Source organism: Sceloporus occidentalis, unplaced genomic scaffold (assembly GCF_023333645.1).
Source record: "Sceloporus occidentalis isolate IW3139 unplaced genomic scaffold, rSceOcc1.0.p SCAF_414, whole genome shotgun sequence".
Taxonomy (NCBI): domain Eukaryota; kingdom Metazoa; phylum Chordata; class Lepidosauria; order Squamata; family Phrynosomatidae; genus Sceloporus; species Sceloporus occidentalis.
In genome coordinates, this window is record NW_028317394.1 from 99,253 (window position 1) to 117,601 (window position 18,349).

At 43.0% G+C, this 18,349-nt stretch overlaps 1 protein-coding gene across 1 annotated transcript in view; it reads right to left on the bottom strand.

Annotated features, from left to right (window-relative positions):
- The window catches only part of LOC149272823 (adenylate cyclase type 1-like), a gene marked incomplete at its 3' end in the record, with an annotated part of 200,213 nt that overhangs the window by 86,345 nt on the left and 95,519 nt on the right, over window positions 1-18,349 (bottom strand). The window contains exon 4 of the mRNA XM_089506690.1: window positions 6,006-6,117. Within this exon, the coding sequence (XP_089362816.1) occupies window positions 6,006-6,117 (112 nt within the window). The remainder of the gene's footprint in view (window positions 1-6,005; window positions 6,118-18,349) is intronic.

Below are 18,349 nucleotides of genomic sequence, written 5' to 3' on the forward strand. Positions count from 1 at the left end.
CATATTCAAAGGGGGGGCTGCACTGGGATAACAATTAAATGCAAAATGGGGGTGGCTAGGGGGTATAAGTACACAATAAATCAATACACAAAGGTGGGGGTGGGGGGTTGGGTTCAAATTACATGGGTCAGTCATTAACAAAGCAAAGGGGGGCATCAATACACAAGGGAGGGGGCTGGCTGGAGACATCACATAAATCAATACACAAGGGTGTTGGGGCATAATGTACAAAGGAGGCTGGCTGTGGGCACAAAGCCACATGGGGCAATACACAAGGGTGTGGGGGGGGAATACATTAAAACCAAAGGGGGGGGCTGGCTGGGCATCAATACACAAGGGGGAAAAACAAACAAACAACAAACCATTGTGGAGAGCATTTTGGATGTGGGTGTCAGTGTTGCAGAGCCTGTCCTGGTGTGTGTGTGTGTGTTTAGATATCGGTGTGGCAGAGCCTGTCCTGGTGTCTGTGTGGCAGAGCTTGTACTGGTGTCAGGGCAGGCTGTTTGGGGACAAAATTGGCTCACCCTGGGCTGTTTGGGGACAAAGTTGGCTCACTCTGGACTGTAATTTGTTAATGTTATCTTGGTGCTGGTCGGGTTCTATGTGGGCAGTGTGGACACCAGGGCTGGCTTTGGGGGTGTGCATCCTGTGATCTACGCCTGTAATTTAGGGGGTTTTATCTATACCTTTAATGCTTAGTTGTTACGTGATTTCCAGTTGATCTGTACCTGCAAAGCTGGGTTTGTGTGTTATTCTGCTATGCTATGTTTGCATACATTATTTATGTATACCTGCAAATACAGAGTTTGTATTTCTTATTCAGTAGATCAAATAAACATGACATGACATGCACGTGCTGTTTACATGTGTTGTTTATTTGATCTATACCCGAACTACCGGGAGTAAGTAAAACAGAGGTGTGGCTTAGTGAATGAGGGACAAAGGGACTCTGGGGATAATGACAGGCAGGGGCCCAAGGAAATGCCTAGGGTCCAATTTTTCCATATTTAAATTTCATTTTGCTACAAAGATTAGCTGTTTTTTAATGTATTAAACATTTTTTTTTACTCCCAGTCCCATCACATTACATCAATATGCGTTAGAAAATCAGGAAAAGATGGGCATGTATAGTGAGCTGATTCGGTGGCGCAACGGGCCACTTGACTAGACTTGCCCCCCAGGCCTTAGGCGGCCAGCCCTCCCCTGAGTAGCAGTATATATATGAAGGAACTGGACATTATAAAGACAGAAGTGTCCAGAATAAAAATAATGTTAGGAAACAAAAAGATAGCTAAATCAGAAGAAAACTAGTGTGCTCTTCTTGTTGTTGTAAATATGGTGCTAATCTATTTGTTTAAAGTGTTTTTCAGAAAAATAAGAGATGATACTAAATGAAAAAAGAAAGGAGACAAACCTGTGAGAAGATCGGGAGATTAACATGTGTGATTTCTTGCAGGAAATTTAAATTTTCCAAAATATTAACCCCTTCCGGACCGGGACGTACCTGGTACTTCCTGGTCACATGTCATCACCAGACCGGGACGTACCAGGTACGTCATCCCAAAAAATCTCCCCCCCACATCGCCACAATCGTGGTGATCACGGGGGCGCTGCTGCTGTCTGCCCAGGAGTGATTCTGTAGGCTGAAAATGCGATTGCAGGAAAACCTGCAATCGCGTTTTCAGCTGCCACAGGCAGCTTCAGGAAAGGAGGTTGAGTGTTGATTGGGTCCCCATACAAGTGTGGGGACCTGACACAACTTCCCCCTACTGCCTGATCGCTCCATGAGAGCGACAGTGCAGCATTAACCTCTTCAATGCTGCGATTGTGGCATTTTAGGGTTAATTCCCGTTTTGTGCAGGGCTCTGCTGCTGGTGGTCTGCCTGGAAGTCCAGACAGAACACCAACAGCAAAAACGAGCCCCCACAAGCCCTTTGATCACTCCTGTAGGCATGGAAGCCTACAGGAGTGATCAAAGAGACTCCATGCAATCGCTGGTCTATAGACCATCAATTGCGTCCCAGCTGCCAGAGGCAGCTTCAGGGACGGGGGAGAGGGTTCTTCGGTCTCCACATGAGTGTGGAGACCAGCCCCAACCCTCCCCTGCTGCCTGATCGCTTAACGAGAGCGACAGTGCAGCGCTAACTCCTTCAATGCCGCAATGTGTATGAAAAAAAATATTAATAAAAAAAAATACATCATTATTACCTGATCACTTGTCGGTGACATTTTAAGTCACTGATTATTGATCGGTCTCCCTGGTCAATGTCAGTGGCCTAAACTATTATTGTGGCACTAACAAGCCTGAAAACTGTCAAAATTACCCTAGTTGAGCACCTTGACTTGTCTACTGTTCATAAACATACTTTTATGGGGTAATTTAAATTGGGGGGCTTCCAAAATGTTCCAAGTGGGATATGGGCCCAGTAAACCAATTTCTGAAAATTCCAAATTTGAAAACTAATATGCGCATGTTCCAGTTTTGCCCTTATAGCTTCCTAAAAAAATGCATGACCCATACATGTGAGGCCTTGTTGGAACCGGGGGATGTTGGTGAACACAAATTGGTGTTTTTCTTCTGCAGTTGCACATATTCTATACAAAATATAATATGAAATCTAAAGCAACATTGCAACATATGAAAAATATATATATATATATATAAAAATACCTCAGAATTTGGCAGCAATTGGCGACAAAATCCCTGTTTGAAAAGTGTCAAAATGACCCTAGTTGTACACCTTGACTTTTCTACTTGACTACCTTGACTACATAAACATATAGTTTTGGGGGGTTAATCAGTATCTGTGACAACTATTGCAGTTATTAGCCTATCAAGCCAAATTTGAAATTTGAAATTACATTTTAAAAACATGATGCATGCCTTGCAATATTTGCCCTATACTGGTCAAAATAGATGAAAATCCTGGCCATATTGGGTGGTTTCCAAATCAGGACAAGTTAATGAATATATTTTGGATAATTTTTTCAATGTGTGTACAATTTGTATGTATACAAAAATATACTACTTGTGCTGAAAAAAACAATATATGATTTGTGTGGATGCACTAATTGATAAGAGAGAAATTACAGTTGAAGAAAGACATAGCAAAAACACAAAAACAGCTCCGGTCTTTTAGCGCCACCTTAATATCTATTTTTCTTAAGGTTAATCCTCTAAATTCGTTTAGTACAGTCAGGTGGGCCAAATTTCCTATTATTTTTGTTTTATTAGTTTAGGATGCCTGCACTGCCAGCTACAGATATGTTGTTATTTTTTATGTTTGTTGGTGGATTAAATATTTGTAAAGTCATAGATTAAATGAATTGTTGCCAATATGAGATTTATATTTTGATCACAGTGGAGAGATGTGATTGTGTAACATTATTGTTGGTCTTCAGCAGTATATATTTTGTTTTGTTTTAATGTTTTGTTACAAACTTAATATAGCCTCAATCTGATTTTTATTCATATTTCTGAATGGCAACACACTTTTCATATTTTATTTTATATAGATTGCATGCTGCCAAGTCATATAGTCTGACATTGTGAATGTAATGGTAGCATTCAATCTCCTTTTTGTTCTCTCTCCATCTTCATAGAGATTGTTGAAAATAAATGTTCTCAAGGTGGGTGGAGAAGATACCACAAAGTTACTGTTATGGGAAGTCTTAATATTTTAGTATCTGTTATGTATGTATGTTTTGTGTATTTTATATGTTTACAATGTTTTAGATGACCATTTGTAAAGCCGGATATTAATGCTGAGACAAGAATGATAAGAGAACCACTAGTAATTTGGGCAAGATAACCATACACACTTTCTGTGTAGAGTATCTTTTATTTTTCAGAAGCCATGGGCCTATTAACAAATTATCAAACTCCCTCAAGGGCTGAAACACAAACCCACTCCAGCTATACAGGTTTCAATAAACATGCACAAACACTAGCATCACCACTACACACCATCAATAAACCAAGTTTCTCTCTTGTGTGGTCTCTTCAATACACTGTGTAAGCGAACAGCAAAGGGAATGCTGTTGGTTTAAAAATACACCAGATGTCAAGGTGGGCAGAGGCCTAAAACAAGGCATGCAATTTGAAGGTTAAAGGAAAGTATGGTGGGAGCAGTGTTGTGGCACAGGTACCTGAGTGATCGGAGTGGAAGCAAATGGTTGCAGTGATGCCAATTCTGTGAGGTTAATCGAAGGGTAAAGATATGGCTGAAGGAATTCAAGCTATTGTTGAAATATTATAACTGTGAGTGCCTCTATGATTCGTCTAAATTATGCCTCACAGTACCCTAAATGTTAAATATCTGTGGTTGTCAGGTCACTTGAGTCTCAGTGAAAACATACAATGTTTCAACACACACATGTGTAAGGTCATTTGCACTACAAAGGGTTTGGAACAAAGGCTCCAACAGAGATGGGATACCAGCCAGGGGGTCAGACAGCTGAAGTAGAAGATGTTTTTTTAACATAGATGTGTGTATTTTCACATAGACTGTTTATCTCTAATTGGGTCATACAGGAAATCTTTGGAAAGAGGGGTCGGGTGAACCACTTTCTGGGAGGTACAAGGATTTCTGGAATGACTAGTAAGGGGCTGCAATAGTCAGAAGAGTCTTAGAAAAGAGAGCGCAGTGAACAGAAGTGTTCTGGGTCAGGAGACTCAGAACAAAGCTGCGCAAGATGGCGTCTAGAAGAAGTATGTGAGATGAGAGCGGTTTCCTAAGAATGTGCTTGAGAATCCCTTTTGTTTTGTATTATTATCAAATGTTTTCTGTACGTATATGTTTTATAACCTGTAACAATGACCTAATTCAATATAAATATCCATTTTTCTATACGCTTGCATTTGTGCTTTATTCTTCACACATTTCCTAAAAGAATAAACCTGTCATAATTTCTTACGGTCCCCCGCTTCTTCACAGCATCTGCTGCTTTGAGTCTCCCCCTTCTTCTCAGGTAAGTGACACATAAGATGTTTTTTGTTTTTTATTATTTTGTGTTTTATTATTGTGGCATAAGATTAGAATATTTTGGTTATTCTGTGAAAACAATTCAGCAACTTGGCCTTGGTGGTAATTTTCCTCTCTTTACTTTTTTCTGATATGCAGTGATAGATCTAGTTATATATATATATATATATATAGCTATTTTCATTTACAATGTTGGGGCAGATTGAGAGACTGAAGGTAGGGTGCGGCCTATAATCGGGTGCAGCTTATATTCGAGCCAATATGGTACTTGTTGAACCCTTTTCAATTTTTGGTGTACCCATACAAGTAGTTTTTTTCCAAGTAGGGCCATCTTTTGCAATTACAGAAATACCTAAAACAGTGTAACTGTGGGGTTTGGGGCTAGCAATTTTGTAATTATGTTTTATTAATTCCTGCCTCTAATGCTAGGGTTACATGTGGCAGCACTTAAGTTCAAACAGTAAAGTCTTTTTTTTTTTTTTGGTTTCCTCCCAGTGTCTGATGACTCAAGTCTTCACCTTAAAATAACAGCCTTTTTAAAAGTGTTATTCCAATGTCTATTTTGAGCCAGAAATAGGCTTTATCAAATATTGCCGGACTCTTCCATAGCAGACCAAGCCAACTAGTGCATATGCATCAGTGGGGATCATACTACCAAAGCACATCAAATTGGAGCAGATTTATGAGCTCCAAATATTGTAAGTGCATTTATTTTTGTTATTTTTAAGAAATCACAAACATACTACACTAAATCGTGTTCCTATTCCCTTTTATCATTACATATTTATCCACTACTACCAAGATTTGAGAATTTCTACCACTATTCATGACCTAAAAATAGAGATTCTGGTTTGGTTTGTCCATGCTGCCTTCCTACAAAAAATATCTAGTGCTTAGAAACCTAATATTTTGTATTAATCAATTTGTTATCCAGGTTTGATATTAATATAAAACTTTTTTTATATTCACTTTTTTTTTAAAAAAACATACATGATACTATAAAACATGAAATAATCTTACTGTGGCCAGTTCATCAAATTTTCCAAACAATTCATTGAGCAGCTTAACAAGCTCTTGTGCAGTACACTGGGATGCCAGACTTGTAAATCCAACAATATCAGCAAATAAAATGCTAAAACAGAACACAAAAAGAGAGATATTACAATGGTACACATTTACATTGTTTTAATTACACATCTACAAAACATCAGAACAATGAAAAAATAATAGATATTGTGACTTAACATCAGGCCCGGACTGGGACAAAAAATAGGCCCGGGCATTTAAGACTGAGCAGCCCATTTTTATTTATTTATTGTTAAAGCCCACCCTTTATGTACCATCTTCACATTTCCCCAAATCACTTAAACATTTATGATAGACACAAACACTTACTCACTCATTCACACAAATCATTAACACATATTCATTAATGCAGTCTCACAAATCATTCAAACAATTCATCCACATGAATTCATTAATTCTCATACGCATTCACACAATTCATCCACACATTTATTCCTTCATTCTCGTACGCATTCACACTACCCCCTCTCCCCATCTACCTCTCCCCTTCTTATCTGCCCCTTCTCACTATGTTCCCCCTTATCACTATGTACCCCCTTCCTCACTTCTCAATATGTACCCCCTCTCACTATCTAACCTCTCTCTCTCCCCTCTGCCCCTTCTCACTGCACCCCCTTCCCTCACCCTACTTACCTTGTTGCCGGAGTAAGCAGCAACTGCGACCGGGTCCGCCACTCTAGGGGGCCGGGCAGCCCCCACCAGGGCCGGCCTTAGGGATGTGCGGCCGCACAGGGCTTAAATTAAAACATCTGGGGTTTTGGGGGGGTTTTTTTAACTTTATTTAACATCCTCCATGTTAAACATCCTGTAAAGCACAAGGAGTTAGAGATCTTTCAGAACCACTTGTCTTCTAGGGTAATATAAAAGCCAATTCCAGATTCAGATAAAATTGAAATATTTATTTTCTTCAAATCAGAAGCAAGACCAAAATACAATATAAACAAAAATAAATCCTTGCTCCTCTGCGCACTAACTAAACACAGGGTTTTGTTTCCACTCTGGGTTGGGGTGGCTTCCCCACCTCCTAACAAAACACTCCAACCTAACAAAATAGATGTCCAGCAGTTTTCTTGACTGCAATAAGAAGGAGAGTGAATTGCACCAAGCTGGGTGCACCAAGCTTTTTAAACCCTCCTGTTCTATGGTCCCAACTGCCTTGTGATCATTGACAAGATCCGCTTGTGTAGTTCTGGGCTGATTCCTCACCGTTCTCATGATCATTAAAACTCCACGAGATGAGATCTTGCATGGAGCCCCAGACCGAGGGAGATTGACAGTTATTTTGTGTTTCTTCCATTTGCGAATAATAGCACCAACTGTGGTCACCTTTTCACCAAGCTGCATGGCGATGGTCTTGTAGCCCATTCCAGGATTGTGTAGGTCTACAATCTTGTCCCTAACATCCTTGGACAGCTCTTTAATCTTTGCCATGGTGGAGAGTTTGGAATCTGATTGATTGCTTCTGTGGACAGGTGTCTTTAATACAGATAACAAACTGAGATTAGGGCACTCCCTTTAAGAGTGTGCTCCTAATCTCAGCTCGTTACCTGTATAAAAGACACCTGGGAGCCAAACATCTTGCTGACTGATAGGGGATCAAATGAATCGGCAGCAGCGGAGGTTGTCTATGTGCATCACACATACCTTCCCCGGTTGCCAGAGAGGAGAATTCCCTGCAGTGCTGCAGGGAATTCTCTTCTCTGCCAGCCGGCGAACGTCCGCTCGATGAACGCAGACAACCCCCTCTACTGCTTGTACTTCTGCCGTAGCTTCTATGACGCAGCACCGGCGTCACATGACCTTCCGGTGCTCATAGAAGCTCCAGCGGAACACCCGCTGCCCCCACCAAACACCAGGGAGTCAGAAGCACTGGTAAATCGGGGGGGGGGGGTTATATGGGTGGCATAAGGCTTTTCTGGAGGCCGAGTGCCCCATGATATGCCTTTTAACCTATATAAGGGACATATAAGGGGTTAAAAGGCATTTCTGGAGGCAAAGTGGCATAAAGGGGGTATAAGGCATTTCTGGTGGCAGAGTGGCATATAGGACGGTATAAGGCATATCAGGGAGGCAGAGTGGCATATAGGGGGGTAAAGGCATATCAGGGAGGCAGAGTGGCAAGCCTGGGGCCAGATGTGCATAACTGGGGTGCAGGTTGGCAAATAAAAGGAAATAAAAACAAAACAAAGAAATTCTCAGTCATAGCTTTTATTAAATATGAAAAAATAGTTTACATGAATTAATATTTACTAGTAAAACCTTTTTCCTATAGGGTTGTCTTATATTCGGGCTTTTTCTCTTTTTCCTAAATTAATATTCAGATTTTGGGGGGTCGTCTTATAATCGAGCAAATACGGTATTACAAATGAAAAATAAGAAGAAGGCAATGCGATGGAGCCACAGAAGTACAGCAAGGTACATGGTAGACACTGGCAGACAGATACACATTAGGCCATATAGACTGAATTTCACAATATAGAAAAAATTAGATGAATTGATCCCCCAGAGTAAGGAAGACGATAGAGGAGCAGAAGTAGGACACTGGGCCTGGGCTGGCACTGTTAGAAAGACAATTCAGTGCAGGACTGAATTTCCCCAGTATATACAAAATTAAAAGAACTGATCCCCCAGACTATGGAAGGAGACACAACAGGAACACTAGAACCTCACTCAATCTGAAAATTGGGTAACCTAATTTGGGGAGATTAACTTTCTCTAAAACCATCATTTGTATATTATAAATTAGTAGGGGGATGACCTGGCCCATAGCAGCAGTGCCCTGGTTTAAATTCTCAGTCACATCCCTGAATGACATCATGACCACAACCACCTGCCCTATTACTGCCCATTCCCTTCTGCCCAATGGGCTGGACACCCGCTACTGCTCCATCATGTCCAGGGTGCATTCCAGCTGGTGACTAGGTCCGAATGAAGATGTTGTTGGAGTAGTCCCGGCTGCGGGGAACTCTGGTCTCTGACAGTCGGGGAAGGTCTGCGCGATGGACGCAGACAACCCCCGCTGCTAGCCACGCCTCCTTCCGGCTGCAGCGGAAGTGCATGGGATCTACACGCTGCCCCGGCTACATGACAGGGAAGTCAGAAGCACCGGTAAGTTTGGGGGGGGGGCGGGGGAGTGTTAAATGGGGGGGCATAAGGCATTTCTGGAGGCAGAGTGCTCTGTGAAATGCCTTTTAACCCCCTTAATGCCACTCTGCCTCCAGAAATGCCTTTTTAACCCTCTATACGCCACTCTGCCTCCTGAATGCCTTAATCCTCCCTATATGCCACTCTTCCCCATAATATGCCTTTTAACCCTCTAAATGCCAGAGTGGCATATAGGGGTATAAGGCATTTCTGGAGGCAGAGTGGCACATAGGGGGTCAAAAGGCATATCATGGGGCACAGTGGCATTTAGAGGGTTAAAAGGCATATCATGGGGCACAGTGGCATATCCCTATAAGGCATTTCTGGGGCAGATGTGCATAATTGGGGGGCAGGTTGGAAAATAGAAGGAAATAAAACCAAAATATTTTTCTCAATCATAGCTTTTATAAAAAAAAAATAGTTTAGATGAATTAACATTTACTGGTAAAACTTTTTTCCTATAGGGTCGTCTTATATTCAGGCTTTTTCTTTTTTCCTAAATTAATATTCAGATTTGGGGGGTCGTCTTATAATCAGGGTCGTTTTATAATCCAGCAAATACGGTATATGAATTAATATTATTAATTTATATAATATTAATAGATTTTAAATATAATTATATTATGGGGGTTAAACAACTTTTACTACTTCTGCTAAATCTGCAAAAATTTGCAATAATTATTTTCTTTTTTACTAGTAAGACAGCTACCTTGAAGCTTTGCTGACTACAGTTGCCGTCACACAGTCAATCTTTCTTGAAAAAAAATGAGAAAATAAAAATTAACAGCAAAACAGTTAACTTCACTGCTTGCTGAACAAAAAAAAACACACAGCACTTATGCAGCTGGACTCACTAGCCCAACAAGTTCACTTTACTGATGGACTGAGGTGAGCAAAACAAATGAAATTAAAATTAATAAAACTATTCATTAATAATATTAAGAAGAAAAATTTACTTTGTCCCTTGCTGTTGCTAACACAAAGCACAATAGCACCAGTACTAGTAAAATTAGCTTAACTTTAAAATTAAAATGTATTAACTAAGTAATTAATTAATTATTAGGGATTTCTTATATTAATATAATTAATAATCAAATTAATTATCAACTTTTAGCTTAAGGGTAGTAGTGGAGTGGTTAATCTTTATGTGGGATAAATTAACTCTTCTACCTGACAGAATATCTCAAGCACAATAAGCTAATATAATTGTCACGCACAGCGAGGTACGAGACAGTGGTGCAGGTAGGACACAAGGTACGGATAAGTACAAGGTCAGATTCAAGCCGAGGTCGGGGTACCAGAGATCACGAAATACGAATGACAAGCCGAGGTCAGGAATCCAGAGGTCAGGAGAAACGAATTACAAGCCAGGGTCAATAACAGAAAACACGAACCAGAATGCGCACTGAGGAGTAACACTATAGGAATAGGTACGACCATCAGAGGTCAAGGTCTGAATGTCCACTGGGAGTTTATAAAGGAAGAGGAAGTGACTAGGAACCAATTGGAGCAATTGGCACCAAAATTTGAACAGGCTGATGTCAGTTCCTGTTTGGTGGAATCCGGCAGCCATCTTGAGTCTGGCTAGACCGTAGCCTATAAGTATAGGTGCCTGCGGTTCTGGGTCTAACCACCAGAGGGCGTGCGGAGGTAGATGGAGGTCTTCCTCTCCTCCGTGGAGGTTGCTGTGGCTGGTAGCTAGCAGAAGGGGGTCTCCCTCTCTACCTTGGAGGCTGCTTTGGCTGCTGGCTGACAGAGGGAGGTCTCCCTCTCCTCCGTGGAGGCTGCTGTGGCTGAAGGCTGGCAGAGGGCGGTCTCCCTCTCCTCTGTGGAGGCTGCTGTGGCTGCAGGCTGGCAGAGGGCAGTCTTCCTCTCCTCCGTGGAAGCTGCTGTGGCTGCAGGCTGGCAGAAGGTGGTCTCCCTCTCCTTCGTACCAGCGGCCGCTTATCCAGGTTGGTGACAGTACCCCCCCTTAAAGGGGTGACCCCAGGGTGACCTTCGCCAGGACATGCTGGCCCCTGTGAGTGGAAGTACCGAATCAAATAAGGTGCATTGAGCCGTGCTGCAGGAACCCAGGAGAGTTCTTCAGGCCCATGTCCCCTCCAATGGACAAGGTACTGGAGACTCCCCTGGAGTCAAGGATGGCCTGGGCAACGCGTTCCCCCTCCTGCTCCACTGGGGTCATGGGGAAAGCGGGATGACGCATGGTGTATCGATTACACACAAGTGGTTTGAGTAGGGAGATGTGGAAAACCCTTGGAATACGGAGGGTCCTGGGCAAGGAGAGTTCATAAGCCACAGCACGGCGCCAACTTCATGGTAGGAACTCTAAGCCTCAGGTACCTAGTGGACAACCACACCCTGTCGCCTAGAGAGTAGGTAGGGTGTGGCGAGCGTCTTCTGTCAGCATAGGGCTTCTGGCGCAGAGCAGCCCGTTCCAGTGCAGTTTGAACAGATAACCAGGTGGAGTGGAGAGAGGCAAGACGTGCATCGAGGGCTGGAACCGAGGACGTAGGGAGAGAGCTAGGAAACACCTACGGATGCAGTACGGATAAGCAGTAGAAGGGAGAAACCCCAGGGGACTCCTGTATAGAATTATTACGTGCAGATCAACCCAGTCATCCTGATGATCGTTCACGAATAAACGTAGAAACTGTTCAAGGTGCTGATTAGCTCGCTCAGCAGCCCCATTAGTCTGGGGATGATATACGGAGGAGAAAGCAAGGTTGATACCGAGAGCCCTGGTAAACTCCTACCAAAAACATGCCACAAATTGTGTTCCACGGTCAGACACAATCTCTGTAGGTAACCCACGTAAGCGTACCCCCTCCCGAATAAAAACCTCGGATAGGACTGCAGCATTAGGGAGTTTCCTCAGTGGTACCATGTGCACCATTGGGAGAAGCGGTCCACAATCATAAGGATCACGGTGTGACCCCGGGAACTGGGTAAATCAACAATAAAGTCCATTGCCAGATGAGTCCAAGGAGCAGAGGGACGAGGAAGAGGTTGAAACAGACCGGCAGGTGGTCGTCTGCAAGCCTTATTAGCAGCACAAGCTGTACACGCTTTGACGTATTCTGTGGTGCACTTGCTCCAATCTGGCCACCAGAAGGTTTGGGAGACCAGCTCTTTCGTACGGGCTGTTCCGGGAGGACCAGCCGTCTTAGAACCATGGCAAAGACTCAGAACCTCCGTTCTCAGCTCTAACGGTACATATAGTTTGCCCGCAGGTAAGGCTGAAGGAGCTCCATTCTGCATGCCTGAGAGTTGGTCAATATGGGGAGTTATACAGCGGAGTTGTACAGGTGCCACGAGTTTGCCTGATGGAACGATGGATTCTGGAACCCGGTTCTCAAATAGAGGCCTGACTACAAGACTAAGTTCCAGATCCCCCATAGTGTTGCAGGAGACCTGGATCCTCCTCTCTGGCAGCCGGTGGACATCTGACATGGCGTGACATGACCTTCTGGTGCTCCACCATAGAAGCCCCAGCCAGCAGCAGCAGAGGTTGCGCAAACGTTCACCGGCTGCCAGAGAGAAGGATCCCCTGCAAAGCGGGTTCTTTGTCCCAGGTCTGTAAGTAAGCAAGAAAGGGAATCGAGACAGAAAAAGCACCCATCTAGCTTGACGAGGGTTAAGGCACTTAGCGGACCCGATATATTGTAAGTTCTTATGATCAGTCAATATCGTAGTGGGCACATGAACCCCCTCGAGCAGATGACGCCACTCCTCCAAGCCGAAAATAACTGCTAGTAGTTCCTTGTTACCCACGGCATAGTTCCTTTCAGCTGGTGTGAATCGTTTAGAAAAGTACCCGAAAGGGTGCAACGGGCCACTGTAGGAGGCTCTTTGGGATAGTACTGCTCCTACCCCAATCTCAGATGCGCCAACCTCCAACACGAAGGGTTGCTGTGGGTCGGGATGTCTGAGTACTGGAGCAGTAATGAACTTGTCTTTAAGGCGAGTGGAGGCTTGAATCGCCTCAGGTGTCCAAGATTGTGTGTTGGAACCCTTCTTGGTAACGGCTGTGAGCGATGCAACGATTTTAGAGTAATCTCGAATTAATTTCCGATAGTAGTTGGCAAACCCCAGGAAGCGTTGAAGAGGTTTCAGCCCTATCGGTTGAGGCCATTCCTTGATCGCTTGGACCTTAGTCGGGTCCATCTGGAACCCCTCTGGGGTTATGACATACCCTAGGAACGTCACTTTGCGTACCTCGAAGGAGCATTTTTCTAACTTAGCGTAAAGTCCATGAAGTCGCAATCAAGCTAAGACACTGCACACGTGTCTCAGATGAGTCTGGAGGTCAGGAGAGTATATCAGGTATACCACTATGAACTGTGGAAGGAAATCTCAAAGACAATCATTAATGAACTCCTGGAAGACTGCCGGGGCATTACATAGTCGGAAGGGCATAACGGTATACTCGTAAAGGCCGGACCGAGTGTTGAAGGCGGTCTTCCACTCATCACCAGGTCGAATCCTGAAAAGGTTGTACACCCCTTCGCAGGTCCAACTTGGTATATATTGTGGCATCACGCAGTCTGTCAAAAAGTTCGGTGATCAGAGGTATCGGGTATGTATTACGTCGAGTGATCTTGTTGAGCCCTCGATAATCTATACAGGGGCGTAGGTCCCCATCCTTTTTCTGTACGAAGAAGAAGCCTGCCCCTGCAGGTGACGTAGATCGCTGAATAAAGCCTCGTTTAAGGTTCTCCTCGATATAAGACTCCATAGCTCGTGTCTCAGGAATGGATAGTGGGTAGACACGCCCACGAGGAGGCATAGTCCCGGGTAATAAGTCGATAGGGCAATCATATGGCTGTGTGGTGGTAATCTCTCCACCTTCTTGTCGAAGGCGTCTGCAAACTGTTGGTATGGTTCAGGCAGCAACACTGGAGGTTTTGAAGCTGGGGACAAGGAGGCGAGGCGGATCGGTCTGTGGCAATGCTTGACACAATCCTTATCCCATGCTGTGATCTGTCTGGATCTCCATGTCTATCGTGGGGTTATGAGACTGTAACCACGGAAACCCCAGAATAAGTGATATTGTGGGGGAACGGATGACGTAGAAAGACAGCTGTTCCTCGTGTAGGAGCCCGACAGTTAGCGTGAGTGGTGACGTAGAATGGGTTACAGTAGACGGTTGAAGGAGTCTCCCATCAATGGCTTCTACGATGAGGGGAACCGCTTGTGGTTCAGTAGGAATGCCGGCTTGCTGGCAAAAGGTAGCGTCTATGAAGTTACCCGCCACTCCGGAATCTAGAAAGGCCTCAGTAGAGATGTGACCGGAGGACCAGGATAGACGAACAGGAACTGTCATGCGGGAAACTAGCAAGTCAGGAAACATCTAATACACCTATGGCTGGTCCCCTGAGCCTGCTTAGGTGCGGGCGTTTTCCGGCTTCTTGGGGCAATTTCTCAGAAGATGTCCAGTCTGGCCACAATACATACCTCCTGTCTGCTACGGTTTCTTTCTTGCTCAGAAAGTCTGGTAGCCCCCACTTGCATAGGTTCTTCAGGGCTCATAGTTAAAACAGCCGGGGGAATGAAACGTGGAGCTAGACTTATATTGGGTCACCTGGGTCTCTCTCTGTTCCTCATCTCCTCCCTCTGTGCTTGTCTGTCGCACAGTCGGAGATCGATTTGGGAAACGTACGCTATCACATTCTCCAACTCGACAGGTAAGTCTCTAGCCGCGATCTCATCTTTTAGAGTCTCAGAAAGCCTCCCAGGAAGATCAAATACTGAGCGTAGTGAGGCCACAAATTCAGTGTAGGAATGAACTACCGCATTGTCTCTTTCCCAGAGTGGAGAAGCCCAAGCAAAGGCTTTGTCCGAGAGTAAAGAGATAACATATCGCACCTTGGCCCGGTTGGTAGGGAATGCATAAGGAGACAGTTCGAAGTGGATCTCGCATCGGTTCAAGAACCCACGACAAGCGGCAGGATCACCTCCGTAACGAGCTGGTGGAGGTAGATGTAGAGGTACATGAACCGTCTGCACAGGAGCTGAGGCTGTGGAGGACTTGTCACTTGGAGAGCTGGAGAAATATGTATAGAAAGAGTGAGAAAAACCAGTATAGGGAGTAAGATAGTGAATAATAGAAATAATCGGCAATAATGACTTTCCTTTCGTGTCTGGAACCACAGCTGCAACCCTTAAGCAACACTTTCCAGGTGTTGAAGTAATACTGCAAAAAGTCCACTAGGGGGCGCTCGTGTGTTCCATTCAATGAAAAATTAAACAGAAATTTTTTTTATATAGTGTAGAAGTATAAAAAAAGTGTACTGTGCCCTGCGTATCGCAGATTTCCCACTCAGTGTGTTGGTATTGTTCAGTACATCATGGCGCTGGTCTTGGGATCCATATACGTGAGTGTATGCCGAGGAAAGAACAGAAAAGCATCCAATAGTGTATTATGTATAACACTGCATACGCAACAAATGGAGATATACTTACACTTAAACAAGTGAAGCCTATATGCACAAGTCTATTAATTACTACATAAAAATATCATAATCTTATTGATTTGTTTGATTAGGTGACTATAATAGATTCAAGGCGGTGCAGTAGACATTGCTTATGTAGCTTTCAGTAAGGCTTTTGACACTGTCCCACATAGAATACTTATCAATAAACTGCAATCTTTGAGTTTGGATTACAATATTGTTGAATGGATTAGGCAATGGTTAAGTGACAGGCAACAGAAGGTTGTAGCCAATGGAATATTTTCTAACCAAGGTCTTGTTAACAGTAGGATACCTAATAGAGCTGTACTTGGACTCATTATCTTTAATATTTTTATTAATGTCACTGCAGAAGGTCTAAAAAAGGTTGGCGTTCCTGGAGGGATAAGCAAATTATTTATGTAAACTATAAAAATGGACAGAGCTGTGGCAAGATAATGCACTTTTAGGGGTAATTATTTCAGATGATACAAAGATAGGTAGAAAATGTAAAGTAGCAGCAGGAAATGGTAGCAGAATGCTTGGTTATATAGGGAGAGGTATTAGCACTAGAAAGAGGGAAACACTCATGCCACTGTAAATAGCAATGGTGAGACCTCACTTGGAGTATTGTATACAGTACGGGAGACCATATCTCCAAAAGGATATTAATACTTCGGAGACGGTTCAGAGAAGGGCTACTAAACTGGTTCATGGGTTGCAGGATAAACTTAGCAGGAAAGGTTAAGTGATCTTAACATATATAGTTTGGAGGAAAGACGTTACAAGGAGTATGTGACACAAACATTTAAATATTTAAATACATAAAAGGAATCAACACGATAAAGGAGAACAGTATATTTGAAAGAAGAAAAACAACCACAACATTAGTAAAAACATATGTCTTAAATTAGAGGAGCAAAGGTTTAAAAGCAATATCAGGAAATATTACTTTACTAATAGGGTGGTGGATGCATGGAATAGCCTTCCAGCAGAAGTGATGGATGTTAATCCAGTTAATGCATGGGATAGACATAAGGCTATCCTAGATATAATATAAGTCCAGGAGCTAAGGAAAGTATACTAGATAGTACTAGATAGTAAAAAAAGTAATGAAAAAACCCACAGGCTGTCGGACCCATGAATCACATCCATAACTATCAATGACACCATCACCCAGAGTTTATTTGGCTACTTCTGCTTAATAATTATTTATATGTATCCTCCTACATGCAATCTCTTACCTCTTTACTTCACTAAAGAGGGCCAAACTGGGTTGTAATGGCAAAATTAATCTGTCTGTTTTCCTTTGTTAGATTCTTATGATCTCACAAAATTGGCAAATTCTGTTAAAAATTTCACTAAAAATTTGGGAGTTTAACCTGTTTCTCTCCAGTTAGGTCCTGAAAGCTATTCATTGGACAAACCAAACATTTTTTTTAAAGGGCAATAAGCCTGATACGATGTTAGCTAGACAACTTAGACATTCCACACAGTCACATTTCATATAACAGATACATACCTTTCATGGGAAGGTGACCTCACATCCTGGCGCTATATGTGCACAATTTGCGGCTTATTACACTGACCTCTATGATGGTCACAAAGTTTCCCACACATCCCGCAATACGCGTACACATACATTTCTAAGGGACTCTAATTTACCGGTTCTCCCTATTGAGACAGTGTCAGCATTGTCTGCGGAAATTACTCAGGAGGAGATTGGCTTAGCAATCAGCTCCTTAAAGTGTGCCAAGGCCCCAGGCCATGATGGGTTTACAGCACTTTACTATAAACAATATCGATACATCGACAATATCCACACATAGAAACCTTGCCGGCTGCCATCTTGATCCCCACACAGTTTCAGATTCTGTCCAAGATCTGGTACATTATGCAGAGAGAGGGGGGTAGATAGTGAGAAGGGAGGGATAGGGGGGGTAGATAGTGAGAAAGGAGTGTAGCAAGAATATTGAAATAAAGAGTCAGAATGAGAGAGAATGAATGGATTAATGTGTGGATGCATTGTGTGAATGAGTGAGAGAATAAATGAATTAATGTGTGGATGAATTGTGTGAATGAGTGAGAGAATAAATTGTGTGGATGAATTGTGTGAATGAGTGAGAGAAGTAATGAATTTGTGAGAATGCATTAATGAATATGTGTAAATAATTTGTGTGAAAGAGTGAAAGAATAAATGATTGTGTGAATGAAAATGAATTAGTGAGTGATTGTAAAAGTGTTTGTGTGAATCATAGGTGTATAATTGATTTATCAAAAAGGCAGAGATGGTATAAGCAAGGTGTTTAAGCTTGAGGGACCAAGATGGCACAGGCAAAGTGTTTATGGGACAAAGATGGCACAGGTAGCGTGTTTATGGGACAAAGATGGCGTACGCTCGGCTGTTTGGGGACAATATTGACTCATGCTGGGCTGTATGGGGACAAAGATGGCACGTCCTATGTGTGTGTAATTTGGATGCTGGTCAGGTTCTATGTGCCCAATGTGGATGCCAGGCTGGCTTTGGAGTGTGTGACTTGTGATCTATGCCTGTAATTTAGGGGGGTTTTCTATACCTTTAATGCCGAGTTTTTATGTGAATTCCAATTGATCTATAACTGCAAAGCTGGGTTTTTGTCTTATTCTGATAATCTTTACCTGCTATGCTATGTTTCCATACAT